Source organism: Saimiri boliviensis, chromosome 8 (genome assembly GCF_048565385.1).
Source record: "Saimiri boliviensis isolate mSaiBol1 chromosome 8, mSaiBol1.pri, whole genome shotgun sequence".
In the NCBI taxonomy this organism is placed as follows: domain Eukaryota; kingdom Metazoa; phylum Chordata; class Mammalia; order Primates; family Cebidae; genus Saimiri; species Saimiri boliviensis.
In genome coordinates, this window is record NC_133456.1 from 14,481,821 (window position 1) to 14,500,646 (window position 18,826).

Sequence of the window (18,826 nt, forward strand, 5' to 3'; positions counted from 1 at the left end):
GGGAAATGGACTGCTCGTCACTCTTTCTGATCTTCTTAATGAATGACCCCTCTCCTCTACTTGTTATTTGATAATGACTACTCAAAATTTCATTGTTCCCTTCTTTTTAGCTAGAATGTGTACTAGGAAAAAAGTTCACGCATTTGTCCGTGTCAAACCGACTGATGTCTTTGCTCATGAAATGATCAGATATGGAGATGACAATAAAGTAAGTGCGATGTGTTTGCCTTCACCTGACTGGCCTCTCTGTCCCACCTGGCTATAGTGTGACTGTATTTTCAAATGACCTTTGAAGGACCAAGACAGAATTGGACAGGATCCAATCAAGTACAAACTACCCCCTCACAATGCTGTTAATTAGGAAATTCATAAAAATTCCATCTTTAATTGTCTTTTAATGATCTTACTTTTTTTTTTTTGAGATGGAGTTTCGCTCTTGTTACCCAGGCTGGAGTGCAATGGCGGGATCTCGGCTCACCGCAACCTCCGCCTCCTGGGTTCAGGCAATTCTCCTGCCTCAGCCTCCTGAGTAGCTGGGATGACAGGCACGCACCACCATGCCCAGCTAATTCTTTTGTATTTTTAGTAGAGACAGGGTTTCACCATGTTGGCCAGGATGGTCTCGATCTCTTGACCTCGTGATCCACCCGCCTTGGTCTCCCAAAGTGCTGGGATTACAGGCGTGAGCCACCGCGCCCGGCCTTGATCTTACCTTTAATAAATTAATAAGTTTACCTTTACCCTCGTATCTGACACAGAAAAATGGACATTTGTTCACATTCATAAAGCTTTCTAGTGTTTGAGGGGTCATTGTATAATCTCCCAAGGGGTACAGTAAGAATATCTTGAGTTCATTACAAGGGGAAACTGCTCAAGCCTCAGAGGTCCCAGCAGTCAGAAAAGAGCTTACTTGCAGCCCTGTGAACTGTGTCCTGCTGGGCATGGTTTTCAACAAACGTTGAAAACTTAATTCACACTTAATGTGTGAATGAACCAAGTCTTTTTTTCTTGATTTTAATTTTTCTCTGAAGCCAGGTATGGCTCTTGCATTAGGGCAGTCAGGGTAAGATTTCAGCAAGAGTTTTATATCAGAAGTTTCCAATAGAAGATTGGAATCTACCATTACCTTACCCAGTATGTCCTTAAGCCAGATGCTACCACAGTGGCTTACATACTGTGAAGGGGCATGCATCTAAAAATCTGCTGATTACAAGTACCCTGGGCACCCTCAATTTACTCTTAATTCCAATGAGTAACTGTGTCTGAGAAGTCCATAGCCTTCTCTGTGGCTGTCATTTAGTCATCACTCACATTGGCCCATAGTGTGGAAGTAGGTGCTCACAATGCAGAGCTGAGGGAGGCCTCACGCAGTAACCAGAGTGATGAGGCTGGATCCCAGGCCTCTGTCACCAGGCTCACTGCTCCCTCTGGCTTAATTCAAGGCCTCCCTATGCTTGTGGAATCTATCTAAATCTTGTTTAATAAAAACATGATAAATTTGATTGATCTCATATCATAGATGGGGGAACCAAGACAGATAGGACCCTGTGAACTAGGGTTAGAGGTACTAAAACTAGCAAGTGCTCCAGCCTCCTGATCCTTCCACCTCCCTGCAGCAGCTCCCTTCTCCCATGCCAAATAATTCGTCTGGAATATCAGTCCCTACATGGGAGTCCCTGTTCATCCTGCATTTCACTTCCTCTGTTCCCTCCAGGTGAGGTCTCAGCTATCAGTGATTTTTTTATACCAGTTTCTGAACAAATAACATTTTTTTTCTTTCTCACTCTTTTTTCCTAGACCATTGACATTCACTTAAAAAAGGACATTCGGAGAGGAGTTGTCAATAACCAACAGACAGACTGGTCATTCAAGTTGGATGGAGTTCTTCACGATGCCTCCCAGGACTTGGTTTATGAGACAGTTGCAAAGGATGTGGTTTCTCAGGCCCTCGATGGCTATAATGGTAACTTAATTAATTAACTGTTATCTTATGTAAGAACCTGAGGAGCCCTTCCTGCAGTAAGAGATGCAAATATTTTATGGTGAATAAAATAAAAGCTCACTTACTATCATTTGTATGCTTATTTGTCTGTCTCCATGTTCTTACAAGGCAAAACATACTGTTGGCTTGTTGACATCGTGGGCATGGCTTGATCCAGTGTCCTGGGATTCTACCTTCCTAGGAAAATTAAGGCCAGGTACAGTGGCTCATGCCTGTAATCCCAGCACTTTGGAGTGCCTAGATGGGCAGATGACGAGGTCAGGAGTTTCAGACCAGCCTGACCAACATGGCGAAACCCTGTCTCTACTAAAAATACAAAAATTAGCTGGTCATGATATGCACGTGTAATCTCAGCTACTCAGGAGGCTGAGGCAGGAGAATCACTTGAACCCAGGAGGTGGAGGTTGCAGTAAGCTGAGATCGCGCCACTGCATTCTAGCCTGGGTGACAGAGCAAGACTCCATCTAAAAAAAAGAAAAGAAAATTAAAAGACTGTAGCTCTCTATAGTTCATAGGGTTCAATTATTATCCTGTTTCAAATCTCTCAAATATTAGTTTTGAAGATGCATTTTGATGATGAGTTTGATGGAGTCCAAACATTTGTCTCTCAGCTTCCTGCTAGGAGCTATCTTCATTGTTTGTTTTTTTTGTTTTTTTGTTTTATTTTGAGATGAAGTTTTGCTCTTGTTGCCCAGGCTGGAGTGCAATGGCACTATCTCAGCTTATTGCAACCTCCACTTCCCGGGTTAAAGTGATTATCCTGCCTCAGCCTCCCCAGTAGTTGGGATTACAGGTGCCTGCCACCATGCCCAGCTAATTTTTTTTGTATTTTTAGTAGATAACAGGGTTTCACTATGTTGGCCAGGCTGGTCTGGAACTCCTGACATCAGGTGATCCACCCACCTCAGTCTCCCAAAGTGCTGGGATTACAAGCATGAGCCACCGCACCTGGCTCTTACTAGGAGCTATTTTCGTTTATTCTACCAACACAATCAATGTATGGTTGATATTCTAGTATAGGATTATATAAAAGAATATATTACCATTTAAAGACTTTGCCATCTGGTGGCTGCTAACTAGGATATTCCCTGTTTTGCAAATTTAGGTTTTATTTTTAAAAGTCCATTGAGTGTAGATGCTGTAATTTATCCTGAATGTGATACGTAGATGTGGTCCCCACTGACGTCAGAAGGTTCTTTTTTGGTTTTCATCATGCTCTGAGGGGATTGTGACCTTGAGGAGGTGGAGACAGAGGAAATAAGGCCCAGGGAGATTAATAGTCTTGAGCACAGGGTGCTGCAGAACCACAGATGGGCTCTGAGTTGCAGCTGAAGTGACTGCTTCCTATTCATTTGTTGGGTTAATAGACACCATTTCTGGCTCCAACTCAAGATGCTAAATCAGGGCCCCTTGTGTAAAACCTGCTACCAGTCCCAAGAACTAAAGCATCTGTGTGTCAAAGGCAAAAAAATTCCACAGCCCAGCATTGTCTGGGCGGATCTGCTGTGTAAATGCCCAGGGGCAGCCTGTGGGGTGGGGTCTGGCTCAGGCTGCCCATGCTAAGAGGAAGAACAGACAGACAGGAGCTAGAGCTCAGGGTGACTGCATGGTTTGTGTCCCAGAGCCTGGTGGTGATGGTAGACCTAAAGAATGTTGAGAAGTGCAGTGAAAGTCTTCCCAGGGTGAGCAGTGGGCCAGATTAGGGCCTAGTCGTGGGGGTCCATTTCTGGAAGTAACATGGAACCAACTAGGAGCCCTGTTTGATCCTGCAGGAATTTGTAGTCTACAAAGAATTGACAGAAAATGCCCTTTCCACTCCATCTCTTCCTGGAGATTTTGAAAGCCCCTCTTTGCCTCTGTGGGGGAGTTGATGCCTCCTGCCAACCCTGAGACCCTGGCAGTTCATAGCTGTGCTAGAGAAGGGCCGGAGTCTAAGGTTCCTATCTCCTTCCTCATCTTTTTAGGAAAAGTTCCAGTTCCTCTGTACCCTGAGATTCCCTGTTCTTCTCAGAAGCCCTAGGGCTGGATCATCTCTTGGTGGAGGGAACAGCAGAGCATTGTGAGGACAGATTCAGGGCAGATGTCCTTGTTTTGACTGCTTTTGTCCCTGTTCCCCACCCACCCATGCTCTTCCATGGTGGAATTCCTGATGTCCTTGGCTGCTCCCACTGGCCATCTACACATGAAGGGCCCTGGCTGGCACCAGGCATGCTGGGGGATGGGAGAATTATCCTTAGAGCTATTTTCCTGGATGTCACCATGTTTTGAAATGTTTGCAGGCACCATCATGTGTTATGGGCAGACAGGAGCTGGCAAGACATATACCATGACGGGGGCAACTGAGAATTACAAGCACCGGGGGATCCTCCCTCGTGCACTGCAGCAGGTAGAGAGTGGGCCCAAGGGTGGGATGCCACACAGGCCCCCCTCTCTGCCATAGATGTTACCAACCCGAGGCCAGCTACTAGAGACAGTGGGGACCAGGCCTCAAAGGAGCTGCAGGGGGTGCTGGTGCTGGAGACAACATACACAGGGCTCCGGAGTCAGTGGAGTCAGAGGCCTCAGGAAACCAGGAGGTTGGGTTTCAGACTCTGACCCACACCAGCACTGAGCCTGCTTCCTCATTTGGGAAGGAGGGAATCCAGCATGCTAATCAGCCTCTTGGTGTTCCAATGGTCTGTGATCCTGTAATTAAGGATTTGGAGGTCCTAATCATGTTCCTTCCTGGTTTTAATGAGGGGCATATGGACCCTTGCAGAGCTTCCTTACTGGTCTACTCTGGCTTTTTTCACCACCACAGCCCCTGAAAGATCAAAAGCAAGAAGCAGGGCATGACCTGAGCTTTCAGGACCATGTCAGCCCTGGGGGTTCTCAATAGCATACCTGAAGATAGGACAGAAGGGTCTTCCTTTGGGCCCCACTAGCCTGGGTTCTATGAAGACCCTTTGGTCAGAGGGAGGAGGCAAAAGGCTTTCCCTGAAAGCGCCTTGGCAGTTTTACAGCCCTGTCCTATAAAAAGTGTAGACATTCCTTTAGAATGTAAACTATCCATGCTCCCATTTTTGGAGCAATATCCTTAATATCCCACTGTTAAAGCTTCATTACCTTAGCATCTTAGACGAGTAATCTAGCCCAGTATCACTAACAGAAATATACTGTAAGTCACATGCAGTTTTGAGTTTTCCAGTAACCACATTTTAAAAAGTAAAAATAAACAGATGAAATTAATTGTAATGATATATTTTACTTAACTAAATACATTCGAAATACTTCCACATGTAATCACTATGAACTTATTGAGATATTTTACATTCTTTTTCTCATACAAAGTCTTTGAAATCCGGTACATATTTTATACTTGGAGCACATTTCAGTTTAGGCATAAACACTATCAGAAATACTTGATCTGGGCTGGGTACTTGCTCTGGGCCTGGGATTATGCCTGTAATCCCAGCACTTTGGGAGGCCAAGACAGGTGGATTACCTGAAGTCAAGAGTTTGAGAACAGCCTGGCCAACATGGCGAAACCCTGTCTCTACTAAAAATACAAAAATTATCTGGGGTGGTGACATGTGCCTGTAATCCCAGCTACTCAGGAGGCTGACACAGGAGGATTGCTTGAACCTGGGAGGTGGAGGTTGCAGTGAGCCGAGATTGTGCCACTGCACTCTAGCCTGGGTGACAGAGCATGACTCCATCTCCAAAAAAGAAAAAAAAAAAAAAAAAAGAAATACTTAATCTGTATTTAGATTTTATAAAATGTTAAAAAAAAAGTAGATTTATATACCCAAGGTATTCCAGACATACTTAAAGTTTACCAATAACTGAATTATCAGTTTGTAAATCTAAATGTAATTAAATAAAATTTAAAATTCAGGTCATTTGTACTAGCCACATTTTAGGTACTCAGCAGCCATCTATAACTTGTGTCTACCATTTTGAACAGCACAGGTTTAAATTCTTACAGGAAGGCAGGACCTCAGGGGTTATCTCTTCTTAATAAGTACTAGGGAGGGCATTAGGAGTTGAGAAGGCTGCATTCTGGCTTTACTTCTACTCTTACTAGCTGAGTGACCATAGACAAATAATTTTATTTCGTGGTGCCTTCCACAAATAGGTATTGCCCCTGCACTGCCTCAATCACAGAGATTTATATGAGGGTGGAATAAAATAGATTTGAAAGAAGCATGTAAATGATAAGACTCCATAAAATGAGAAATCCTCACTCCAGAGTCCTTTCCACTCATGATACCTCTACTTCTTGAGATGGTTCAAGTGTTAGCGAGTCTGATGTCAAGCCTGGAAAAACTATAAGATGGTAATAAATATCTCCCAATTCCTTTAGGACAGGAATCCTTCTATATGTCTTGATGTTCCCTTCTGAGGTAAGAAGCCCCTTACACTAGCTGGCTGTTGGAGTTCTGCTCTTGGTGACCAGTGTGTAATCTCTCATCTAGGTTTTTAGGATGATCGAAGAACGCCCCACACATGCCATCACTGTGCGTGTTTCCTACTTGGAAATCTATAATGAGAACCTGTTTGATCTGCTGTCTACTCTGCCGTACGTTGGACCCTCAGTCACACCAATGACCATCGTGGAAAACCCTCAAGGGGTCTTCATTAAGGGCTTGTCAGTCCATCTCACAAGTCAGGAGGAGGATGCATTCAGCCTCCTTTTTGAGGTGAGATAACAAAACCTAAGGGTTCTTTTGCTTCTCCCCTTTCCTTTCTCCTTCTCAGTTTTTCTTTTTCTTTTTTGAGACAGGATCTTGCTTTGTCTCCAACGCTAGATTATACTAGCATGAATATGGCTTACTGCAGCCTCGACCTCCTGGGCTTAAGTGGTTCTCCTGCCTCAGCCTCCCAAGTAGCTGGGACCACAGGCACCGCTATCATACCCACCTAATTTTTTTTTTTTTTTTTGTAGAGACGAGTTCTCACCATGTTGCCCAGACTGGTCTTGAACTCCTAGGCTCAAGTGATGCTCCCACCTCAGCCTCTCAAAGTACAGGGATTACAGGCGAGCCACTTTGACCAGCCAATTTTTTTACTTACTTTGATTATCAGAATGGAAATTAATATATGCACATTAGGCAAGTTTGGATAGTGCTAAAAATATATAGGAACAAAAAATAATTTCATTTCCTTTTCCTTTCCAATTACATAAATAAAAAGAAAAAGAAAAAAATGTCTCATACATAATCTGTTTTTTACATAAGGCAACAATAATGTGTGTATATATATATATATATATATATATATATATTTTTTTTTTTTTTTTTTTTTTTTTTTTTTTTGAGACGGAGTTTCGCTCTTGTTACCCAGGTTGGAGTGCAATGGCGCGATCTCGGCTCACCGCAACCTCCGCCTCCTGGGTTCAGACAATTCTCCTGCCTCAGCCTCCTGAGTAGCTGGAATTACAGGCACGTGCCACCATGCCCAGCTAATTTTTTGTGTTTTTAGTAGAGACGGGGTTTCACCATGTTGACCAGGATGGTCTCGATCTCTTGACCTCGTGATCCACCCGCCTCGGCCTCCCAAAGTGCTGGGATTACAGGCTTGAGCCACCGCGCCCGGCTAATAATGTATATTTTAGCTTATTTCCTTCTAGTCTTTTTTCCTGTGCAGTTTTTCCTTTACATACGTGTATTATTCTTATGTCCTTTTTTTCAGCTAATATTAAGTTATGAGCTCTTGTGTGGAGAACATAAGAATTAGCATCCTTAGTATATAAAAGCCCTTGGAGGCCAGGCACAGTGGGCTCACACCTGTAATGCCAGCACTTTGGGAGGCCAAGGTGGGTGGGTCACTTGAGATCAGGAGTTTGAGACCAGCCGGGCCAATGTAGTGAAACCCTGTCTCTACTAAAAATACAAAAATTAGCTGAGAGTGGTGGCACACACCTGTAATCCCAGCTACTCGGGAGGCTGAGGCAGAAGAATTGCTTGAATCTGAGAGGCAGAGATTGTAGTGAGCTGAGATTGCACCATTGTGCTCCAGCCTGGGCGACAGAGCAAGACTGTCTCAAAAAAATAAATAAAAACTCTTAGAAACCAGTCAAATGGGCTGGGCACAGTGGCTTACACCTGAAATTCCATCACTTTGGGAGGAGGCCAAGGCGGGCGGATCACTTGAGCTCATGAGTTCGAGACCAGCCTACGTAACACAGTGAAACCCCGTCTCTACCAAAAATACAAAAATTAGCCAGGCATTGTCAACACTTTGGCAGGCTGAGGTGGGAGGATACACTTGAGCCCAGGAGGTAGAGCTTGCAGTGAGCTGAGATCATGCCACTGCACTCCAGCCTGGGTAATATAGCAAGACTCTGTCATAAAAACAAGAAAGAAAGAAAGAAATCAAGTGTATGTTATTTTTTTAGAAGTCATGTAGGCTGGGAGCTCTTTTTTGTTTGTTTGTTTTGTTTTTGCAAGGTCTCGCTATGTTGCCCAGGCAATGGGCACGTGTGCAGTGGCTATTCACAGGCATGATCATAGTGCCTTCTCACCACATAGCAACTTACTTCCTCAACATCAATAGCAGGATCTTTTTTAAAGGGTCAGAAAGACAAGGCAAGGCCCAGCATGGCAGCTTATGCCTGTAATCCCAGAATTGAGAGGCCAGGGCAGGCAGATTACTGGAAGTCAGGAGTTCGAGCCTAGCCTAGCCAACACGGTAAAACCCCCTCTCTACTAAAAATAAAAAATAAAAAAAAAACAAAGAGAAAGACAAGGCAAAAGAGTACTTCAGAAGGGGTACTGAAGAATAAAGGTGAATGACTGGATGTGGTGACTCATGCCTGTCATCCCAGCACTTTGGGAGGCTGAGTCAGGAGGATTGCTTGAGCTTAGGAGTTTGAGACCAGGGTGAGTGACACAGCAGAACCCTGTGTCTACAAAAAGTATAAAAACTAGCTGGGCATGGTGGCCTGCACCTGGGGTTTTAACTGCTTGGGAGGCTGAGAAAGGAGGATCACTTGAGCCTGGGAGGTGGAGGTTGCAGTAAGCCAATATCACGCCACCGCATTTCTAGCCTGGACAACAGAGTGAGACTGATCTCAAAAAAAAAAAAAAAAAAAAAAAAAATGGTGAAGTGACCCCTTACATTCTTGGTGAGTGTCACTGGATTTGTAGAACAGGCCTGACCACAGACTATAGCCTCGTTGCTCTAAGCTATAGAGGTATAGCCACAGGGGTCTGCTAGGCTTGCTCCATAGCCTCAGGCCTTCCCTCTTCAGCAGGTGCTCTCCTCTCCCCAGGGTGGGCTGTACCCCACCCCCACTTTGGGGCTTATTCGTAGCATTTCTCATCAGCATTTAAAGATACATCAGTCTATCCCTTAAGGACCTTTTTCTCCGAGAACAGCCATTTCTACCACATTCCTTTTTAAGTATATTCTGGTCATAAGGCCCACTCCTGTAAATTTGAGGCAAGGGCCTACTGTCCTTTTAAAAATACAAATTAGGCTGGGCGCGGTGGCTCACGCCTGTAATCCCAGCACTTTGGGAGGCCGAGGCGGATGGATCACAAGGTCAAGAGATCGAGACCATACTGGTCAACATGGTGAAACCCCGTCTCTACTAAAAATACAAAAATTAGCTGGGCATGGTGGCGTGTGCCTGTAATCCCAGCTACTCAGGAGGCTGAGGCAGGAGAATCGCCTGAACCCAGGAGGCGGAGGTTGTGGTGAGCCGAGATCGTGCCATTGCACTCCAGCCTGGGTAACAAGAACGAAACTCCGTCTCAAAAAAAAAAGAAAAAAAAAAGAAAAATACAAATTAATAGTTCAGGAACAGTGGCTCATGCATGTAATCCCAGAACTTCAGGAGGCCGAGGTGAGCAGATCTCTTGAACTCATGAGTTCCAGTCCAGCTTTGGCACATGGTGAAACCCTGTCTCTACAAAAAATACAAAAATTAGCCAGGTGTGGTAGTGGACGCTTGTAGTCCCAGCTACTTGGGAAGCCAAGGTGGGAGGATGGTTTGGGCCTGGGAGGCAGAGATTGCAGGAAGCTGAGATCGTGCCACGGCATTCTAGTATAGGTGACAGACTGAGACGCTCTCTCAAAAAGAAAAAAAACTGTGAACACTAAATAAATATAAATATAAATATAAATTTTTATTGTTTTTAAACAATACATGGTCACTAAAAGAAAAAAACCCACAAAACTGTATAAAAAAGAAAAAATAACCTGTAAACTCCAACCCAGAAGCAACTATTATTGACATCTTAGTAGCAGAATTCTGCTTATTTCTTCTTGGTAACAAGAAGAAATGCTTTTGTGAATGCTTTTGCATTCCTTAGATCATACTATAATATGATTTTGGATTCTACATTTCTGTTATTAAAATCTATGTGTCAGCATTTTCCTGGCTGCCTAATATTCCATTGTACACATAGATCATTCCCAAATTGTTAGACATGCAGGTTGATTCTGATTTAATATTCATAAACATTTTGAAGTCTCTTGATTTTTTTTTTTTTTTTTTTGAGTCAGAGTTTTGCTGTTGTTGCCCAGGTTGGCGTACAATGACAAGATCTCAGCTCACTGCAACCTCCGCCTCCTGGGTTCAAGCAATTCTTCTGCCTCAGCCTCCTGAGTAGCTGGGATTATAGGCACAAGTCACCACACCCAGCTAATGTTTTGTATTTTTAGTAGAGACAGGGTTTCAGCATGTTGGCCAGGGTGGTCTCAAACTCCTGACCTCAGGTGATCTACCCGCCTTGGCCTCCCAAAGTGCTGGGATTACAGGCGTGAGTCACCACGCCTGGCCCAAGGCTCTTAATTTTTTATTGTCACTTTGGTTTCCAGAAAGCTATAGCAATTCACACATCCCCAGCAGCAGGTGAAAGTGTAGATTCGGACTCCAATTTGACTCCCTTTCTGTTAGTTTATAAAAGAGGTTTGCCTGGAAGCCCAGCTGATTGCAGCGATATGAGACCACTTGTGTAGCTATCGGTATAATTTAAAAATGACCCAAATACTTTGTCATTTTAGTTTTTCACAACGTTGTCAATGATTCCCTTCCTCTTCAGGGTGAGACCAACAGGATTATAGCCTCCCACACTATGAACAAGAACTCTTCCAGATCTCACTGCATTTTCACCATCTACTTGGAGGTAGGTACAAGCTCCTTGATCAGCCCAGGTTGGGCAGTCAAATCCCATGGGGCCTGTTCAGTCAGAAACTTCTTCCAGTGACGGTCTAACTTCTGCCTGGATGTTTTGTAGGCCCATTCCCGGACCTTATCAGAGGAAAAGTATATCACTTCCAAAATTAACTTGGTGGATCTGGCAGGCTCAGAGAGGCTGGGGAAGTCTGGGGTAAGTGATGGGGATGGAGTTGCTACTCAGTAAGCCACAAGCCCTTTTCCTGGCATAGTGCTCACACATGTGGGCCATTACTCACTGGATATTTGTGAACACAGTCCTGAGCTAGGCCAAGTGGGAAATGTGGACTTGCTGGATGGGCAGGATTGGCGAAGGTAGAACAGCTGTTACCAAGGGGCAGTTCCTACCTCAGAGGACTTTTGTAAACATTAAATGAGATAGTGCCCTCTATATTCTTAGCAAAGTGCCTGGCACTCAGTGCTCAGTAAATGTTCCTTGCTAGTATAACATTTCTCCTCCGTGTGTGTATTTGTTGTTGTTATTTTGAGACAGTCTTGCTCTGTCTCCCAGGCTGGGGTACAGTAGTGTAAACACGGTTCACTGAAGCCTTGACCTCCCAGGCTCAAGTGATCCTCCCACTTCAGCCTCCCAAGTATCTGAGACCACAGGTGTGTACCACCATGATGGGCTAATTTTTAATTTTTTTTGTAGAGATGGGGTCTTGCTACGTTGCCAAGGCTTAACTCCTGGGCTCAAGCAATCCTCCTGCTTCGGCCTCCCACAGTGCTGGGATCACAGCCGTGAGCCACTACATCTGGCTTCTTTGTGAATGAATAAGAGTATTCATATGAGGATTTGCATGGTTATTTCAAATAAATATTTGTATGAGTGTATTAGCACAAGTATTAACACGAGTGTTCAGATGCGCATTTGTATGTGCATTCATGAGTGTGTGAATATTCACAGGATTCTTTAAGTATCTGGACAAATATTCCAGTGCATATTCATGTTAGTGTGAATATTGAGTGACTATCCATATGAATGTTCATGGAAACATTCACATTCGCATGAGTATTTATGAGTTTTGGTATTACCACTATTAGCCCAAGATGGAATATAATCCCGACACTGAGGGAGGACCCTGGTTCTGGGAAGGAGGCTGTGACCTGACTACAGACTTATAGCACTTCTCCAGACCAGGAATACTGCTATTCTGGTTTTGTTGTTGTGTTTTGACATGGAGTTTTGCTCTTGTTGCCCAGGCTGGAGTGCAATGGCACAATATCAGCTCACCACAACCTCCTCCTCTTAAGTTCAAGTGATTCTGCTACCTCAGTCTCCCAAGTAGCTGAGATTACAGGCATGCGCCACCACACCTGGCTAATTTTGTAGTTTTAGTAGAGATGGGGTTTCTCCATGTTGGTCAGGCTGGTCTTGAACTCCCGACCTCAGGTGATCCGCCCACCTCAGCCTCCCAGAGTGCTGGGATTACAGGTGTGAGCCACTGTGTCCAGCCAAAGACTGCTATTCTTAGTGGGGCACTTACTTTATTCCATCCAAAGTAGAACTGACCTTTGCTTTGTAGTCTGAGGGCCGAGTCCTGAAGGAAGCCACCTACATCAACAAATCGCTGTCGTTCCTGGAGCAGGCCATCATTGCCCTCGGGGACCAGAAGCGGGACCATATCCCCTTTCGGCAGTGCAAGCTCACTCATTCTCTGAAGGACTCATTAGGTGAGGGGGTACAGTTGCTGCCCAGGGAGGAGGGTCTATGTCTTTGGGAAGGAACAGGTTTGGCACATCTGCCACTGACAATAATAAAATTGCTCCCTCCTGGTGGCATGGATTCATCTGCAGCACATTCGCAGTGACTTCAGACACCTGGAAAGGCAGAATCAAGCCCCGCGCCCAGAACACACCATGCTATTCACTCCTCACAACCTTCCTTAGCTTTTACCTGTCCTGGGAAACCTCTTTTCCCCTTGTCCCAAGGGGACAGCTGGCAGAATCTTTCACAGCCTGAAGACTTGGGGTGAGGGCCTGTCTCCCATGGTGTCTTCCTTTCCCCTACCACCTTCTGGACAGAGCAGCAGGGGCTGTGTCTTATCATCCCCATGGCGCTAGGCCTTTGTGTTGAGCCTGACAATGCAGTCACTAGTGTCTGATGGTTATCTGAGTGCCACCCTTAGCAAAGCTCCGACTCACACCTTCCTCTCCTGCCCTACCCCTCCCTGCCCTGTATCATCTCTCCTCTGCTGTTTTCTCCTGGATCCTCTTTTAGATACATCTGGTGGCCTCTTTCTGTCTTCCCCTTACCTCCCAGCCTCACAGATGTGTATGTCCTCTCTGACCCTGTCTCAGTTCAGGCTGCTATAAGAAAATACCATAAACTGCCAGGCACAGTGGCTCATACCTGTAATCCCAGCACTTTGGGAGGCTGAGGGGGGTGGATCACCTGAGGTTAGCAGTTCGAGACCAGTCTGAACAACATGGAGAAACCCCACCTGTACTAAAAATACAAAATTAGCCAGGCATGGTGGCACATGCCTGTAATCCCAGCTACTCGGGAGACTGAGGCAGGAGAATCGCTTGAACCCAGGGGGCAGAGATTGCAATGAGCCAAGATTGTGCCATTGTACTCCAGCCTGGTCAACAAGAGCAGAACTCTGTTTCGAAAGAAAAAGAGAAAGAAAGAAAGAAGGAAGGAAGGAGGGAGGGAGGGAAGGAAGAAAGGAAGGGAAAGAAAGAAAGAAAGAAAAAGAAAGAAAGAAAGAAGAAAGAAAGAAAGACCATAAACTAAGTGGCTTAAACAGTAGGCATTTATTTCACATGGTTCTGGAGACTGGAAAGTTCAAGAGCCAAGTGCCAGCAGATTTAATGCCTAGTGAGGGCCTTCTTCCTGGCTTGCAGATGGCCACCTTCTTGCTGTATCCTCACATGGAAAAAAAGAGAGGGCCCTGGTCTCTTTTCTTATAAGGACGCTAACCCCATCATGGGGGCCCCACCCTCATGACTTTAACTAAACTAAATTACCTTCCCCTTCCAGAGTCTTCACAACCAAATACCATCACATCGGGGGTTCTGACTTCAACATACGAATTTCGTAAGGACAAAAACATTCAGTCCTGGCCAGGTGTGGTGGCACACACCTGTAATCCCAGCATTTTGGGAGGCTGAGGCAGGAGGATTGCTTGAGGCCAGGAGTTCAAGACCAGCCTGGGCAACATAGCAAAACCTTGTCTCTACTAAAAATAAAAAAAATTAGCCAGGTGTGGTGGCGTGCACCTGTAGTCCCAGCTACTTGGGAGGCTGAGGCAAGAGGATTGCTTGAGCCCAGGAGATTGAGGCTGCAGTGAGCTATAATTATGTCACTGCACTCCAGCCTGGGTGACATAGTGAGACCCTGTTTCAAAAAAACAAAAAACATTCAGTGTATAACAGACCCCACCAGCTCCTTTGGAGCAGAAAAACCACATGGTTCACAGTCCCTTTTGTGTCTTGCTTTCTGCAGGGGGAAACTGCAATATGGTCCTCGTGACAAACATCTATGGAGAAGCTGCCCAGTTGGAGGAAACGGTATGTAAAGACAGTCAATGAAACGTTGGAATCCCTCCTCATGGGTGCCAGGGCAGGGTAAGCCTGGCTAAGCTGGCACAGTGACCATAGACTCAAGAGTGAAAGGATCTAGGCTTGAGTCTGAGCCACAGTTGCTGAGGGGGCCCAGAGCCAGGAGCCACACACCAAGCACTGAGCTGTGTGGAGGAAGAGGGCCAGGCAGGAGGTGGGCTCAGTGTGGGGGACTATGCGAGGAGAGAGGCTGAGAGCCAGCTTTGTGGAGACAAGGACCACGTTTCCTGGGGTGCTGCTCCTGGAATTGGGATTGAGAAGGATCATTGGTCACGTGTTCTTTGTAATCATACACATTTAAACATCTTGAAACCCCCACAGGGTTCCAGGCTGTGGCTATAAGGCCAGTATGGGCAGATGATATTAAGCACCTGCCATGTGCACCGTGTTAAGGAGGAATAGCCTGGAAGAAATTAGTCGTAGATGGCCTTGGGGCTTAGCATCCTCAACCCAGAAAGAGAGAGAAGCCATAGTCCTAAGTGATATGAGGTCCAGAGAGAGGAGACCTTCAGAGGAGGCCAGGATGGGGGTGAAGGGGAACTTTTCCTTAAGCTGGAGCTGAAATTAGTCGTAGATGGCCTTGGGGCTTAGCATCCTCAACCCAGAAAGAGAGAGAAGCCATAGTCCTAAGTGATATGAGGTCCAGAGAGAGGAGACCTTCAGAGGAGGCCAGGATGGGGGTGAAGGGGAACTTTTCCTTAAGCTGGAGTTGGGCACTGAGCTGGCTGGGGTTAAAGGGTTGGCAGTAGGATGAGCAGAGGTACTCCTGGCAGAGGTAACAGTGGGACTGAAGATGTGATCCACACCAGGAAGATCTGACTACTGTGGGGGTTTAAGGGTCTCAGGAAGAAGGAAAGAAATCTCAGGGGCCGAATGGGCCCTGGTGGCCCGGCTGAGGCCTTGGCTCTTCCACAGGTGGCTGGAGCTGTCACAGGGTTTGAGTAGGGGAAAGCTGTGGCCAGAGGTGAGATTACTCAGGGAGATTATCCATGTGGCAGGATGGTGGCCTAGTGAAGGGAGAAGCTTGTGAGAATTAGAGGCAGGAATAAAGGTCTAGCCCAGTGACACAGGTGAGTCCACACAGCTGAGCACCTTAAGCTTGGGGCTTTCCCAGCTTTCCTCTGAAGTGCCACCCATCATAAGTAAGACAGATCAGGAAAGCTATCATTAGACATTTTACTTTTCAAGTGTGGATGTTTAGGGCAAGCTTCAGTCACCTGGAGAATCCACTTAGGTGAAACAGGTTTTTTCCAAAGATACTTCAGGGCAATACATGCCTGCAGGGTCTCCCAGCTGTGTGCATTAGGGACTGTCCCAGCTTCCAAGAAGAGTGCTCCTGTCGAACATCCAGCACCCTGGGACTTGGGAGGCAGGGCTGAAGAGCTCCAGCTGACGTGCGAGGCAGCATCCCCAGAGGAAGGCTTCTGGAACCTCTTGGTCTCATGGGATTAAAAAAGCATAGTTGAGGCCAGGTGCAATGGCTCATGCCTGTAATCCCAGCATTTTGGGAGGCCAAGGTGGGTGAATCACTCCTTGAGGTCAAGAGTTTGAGACCAGCCTGGCCAACATGGTGAAACCCCGTCTCTACTAAAAATACAAAAATTAGCAGGGCATGGTGGTAAGTGCCTGTAATCCCAGCTACTCGGAAGGCTGAGGCAGGAGAATTGCTTGAACCCTGGAGGCGGAGGTTGCAGTGAGCCGAGATTGGACCACTGAACTCCAGCCTGGGTGACAGAGCAAGACTCCATCTCAAAAGAAAAAAAAAAAACCAAACATGTTATAAGAAAGATGTCCTCCAAGATAGCAGAAGCTCTTTATCTCCCTTTACCTCCTGTGATGCTTATAGGTCAGGAAGCTACTTTCCTGGTACCTGCAATCTCAAGGGCTTGTACCCATACCAGCTGGGGTCTCTGCCCAGGACTGAACCCACAGAGCCAAGAGGAACTGTTGGAGGGTCTCAGGGGTTTGGGACAAAGGTATATTGGGGATATGGAAGCTAATGATTCTCTTCTCCATATGTGTTGAAACTTTAAAACAGTTCTCATTATGGATTGTGTTGCTTTATGCAGTGACACTGTACATGTGTGTGTGAGTAACCACAGTGATGGGTCATGGCTGTACTCACGGCTGTGCTTGGAGCAGGAGAGTCTGACTTGGCCCTGTGCAGAAGTGACACCACCTGTAATGACAGAGATGCCTTCCTGAGGGCTCACTGTGAGCCAGCTCTAAACAGAGCACATTATACACCTTATCAAGGCAGCTCTCCCCTCACCTGACAGAGAAGTTGTGAGATCTGTCAATGGCCATGCAAGTGGTCAGTGGCTGTGCTCGGAGCCACCAGAGTAGACTGCCCAAGGAAGAGCCCTTTCAGTCTTTCCTCTGGGCCACTTAGGGGCAAGCCATCCCTACTCCTAGCCTGCTTCCTCATTTCAGGATCATTCATTGAGATATGAGGCAGCCCAGGATGGTCTGAGGCTGGAATCTCTGGGCCTGCCTCCTGAGGACACTGGCTGTTCCTCATTGCCAAGGAGGAGCCCTCCACCCCTCAGCTAGCATCCGCAGTAGCGCGATCTCGGCTTACCGCAACCTCCACCTCCCGGGTTCAAATGATTTTCCTGCCTCAGCCTCCCAAGTAGCTGCAATTACAGACCTGCTCCACCACACCTGGCTAATTTTGTATTTTTAGTAGAGGTGGCATTTCTCTATGTTGGTCAGGCTGGTCTTGAACTCCCTACCTCAGGTGGTCCACTTGCCTCAGCCTCCCACAGTGCTGGGATTACAGGCAGGAGCCACTGTGCCTGGCCAATTTCTCAGTAATTTTTAAATGTTGATTACATGTTGAAATTATAATATTTTGGGGCCAGGTACAGTGGCGCACACCTGTAGTCCCAGCTATTCAGGAGGCTGAGGTGGGAGGATTGCCTGAGCCCAGAAGGTTGAGGCTGCAGTGAGCTATGATTGTGGCATTGTACTCCAACCTGGATGACAGAGCAAGATCCTGTCTCAAAAAAGTAAAACAAAACAAACAAAAAACCCCGCAAACAAACAAAGCATAATGTTTTGGATATCCTGGGTTAAAATTTAAATAAAAGATATTAATATTATTTTCATCTACTTACTTTTCCTATATGATTACTAGAAAATGTAAAATTACATAGATGACTTACCTTTGTAGTTTGCATTATATCTCTGTTGGACATAGCTGATCTAGACCCTGAAAACTGCATGGAGGAGGCAAAACACTGTTTGTGGAAGGAGCAGAGACCTTTCAGGTGAAGGAAAACCAGGAGGGCTTCAAGAAGGAAGCTGGTTTTCAGCTGAGCCTTGAAAAGGGAGTGGAACGTGGGAAGGCAGACAGCATAGGAGGACAGAAAAGGGTACTCCAGACAGGGGTTGCCTGAGCAGAGGCCTAGAGGTAGAAGATGGTCAGGTTTGGATGAAGAAATAGACCAGTACGTATCCTCATAGTTTACATGACGAGGACCAGCCTGCCATATGTGCCCTCTGTCAGCTTCCTGCTCTTCTCATGGTACCTCATACCCAAGAACCCTTTTCACCAATGTCCTCCAGGGGAAGGGAACCAACATGGGTGGGTTGACAAGGGAGCCTGAGGAGCCAGGAAAGGGCAGGCAGGGTCTCTGAGAAGGCCGGTCTCTTGGAGCCCCACTTTAGTGGCGAGCCATCTGACGTCTACCTGGTCTGTTTTTCAGCTGTCTTCACTGAGATTTGCCAGCAGGATGAAGCTAGTCACCACTGAGCCTGCCATCAATGAAAAGTATGATGCTGAGGTACAGCAGGGATCATGGGCAGTTGTCCTACTGTGGGGAAGGTGTATGGGGTTCGCTACTTGGGTCACACAAGCCTGGCTTCCCCTCCTACCTCAACCAAAGATCTCCATGCAGCCCTGGGTCAGTCCCTTTCCACCTCTGGACTGGCCAGAGTCTTCAGAGTCCCTGGAGACCTTTAGCGGCTGACATGGGGTGAAAGGGCAAGGTCAGGCCACCAACAAGTTCACATGTGGGGCTCTGGGAACTCTGGGTGCTGTAGGCTTCTCCATGAGATTTCCTTAGAGCTAAGGGCTAAAGTGGTGT

The 18,826-nt window shown here is 46.3% G+C and overlaps 1 protein-coding gene and 1 long non-coding RNA gene across 5 annotated transcripts in view; one reads left to right on the plus strand and one right to left on the minus strand.

Moving 5' to 3' along the window:
* KIF9 (kinesin family member 9) overlaps nt 1-18,826 on the plus strand; it is a 54,094-nt gene that overhangs the window by 4,760 nt on the left and 30,508 nt on the right. For 2 of the 3 annotated variants that reach the window (XM_003926281.4, XM_074403961.1), the window contains 9 exons: nt 111-208; nt 1,798-1,963; nt 4,282-4,388; nt 6,460-6,684; nt 11,035-11,118; nt 11,230-11,322; nt 12,695-12,842; nt 14,620-14,684; nt 18,446-18,523. In XM_003926281.4, the coding sequence (XP_003926330.1) occupies nt 111-208; nt 1,798-1,963; nt 4,282-4,388; nt 6,460-6,684; nt 11,035-11,118; nt 11,230-11,322; nt 12,695-12,842; nt 14,620-14,684; nt 18,446-18,523 (1,064 nt within the window). Of the gene's footprint in view, nt 1-110; nt 209-1,797; nt 1,964-4,281; nt 4,389-6,459; nt 6,685-11,034; nt 11,119-11,229; nt 11,323-12,694; nt 12,843-14,619; nt 14,685-18,445; nt 18,524-18,826 lie in introns of those variants that run through there. The other variant, XM_074403962.1, reaches the window with a different exon arrangement.
* Nucleotides 12,782-18,826, minus strand: part of LOC141585333 (uncharacterized) — a 102,090-nt gene continuing 96,045 nt past the window's right edge. For both annotated transcript variants that reach the window (XR_012518728.1, XR_012518729.1), the window contains one exon: nt 12,782-16,914. This is a non-coding gene — a long non-coding RNA (uncharacterized LOC141585333). The remainder of the gene's footprint in view (nt 16,915-18,826) is intronic.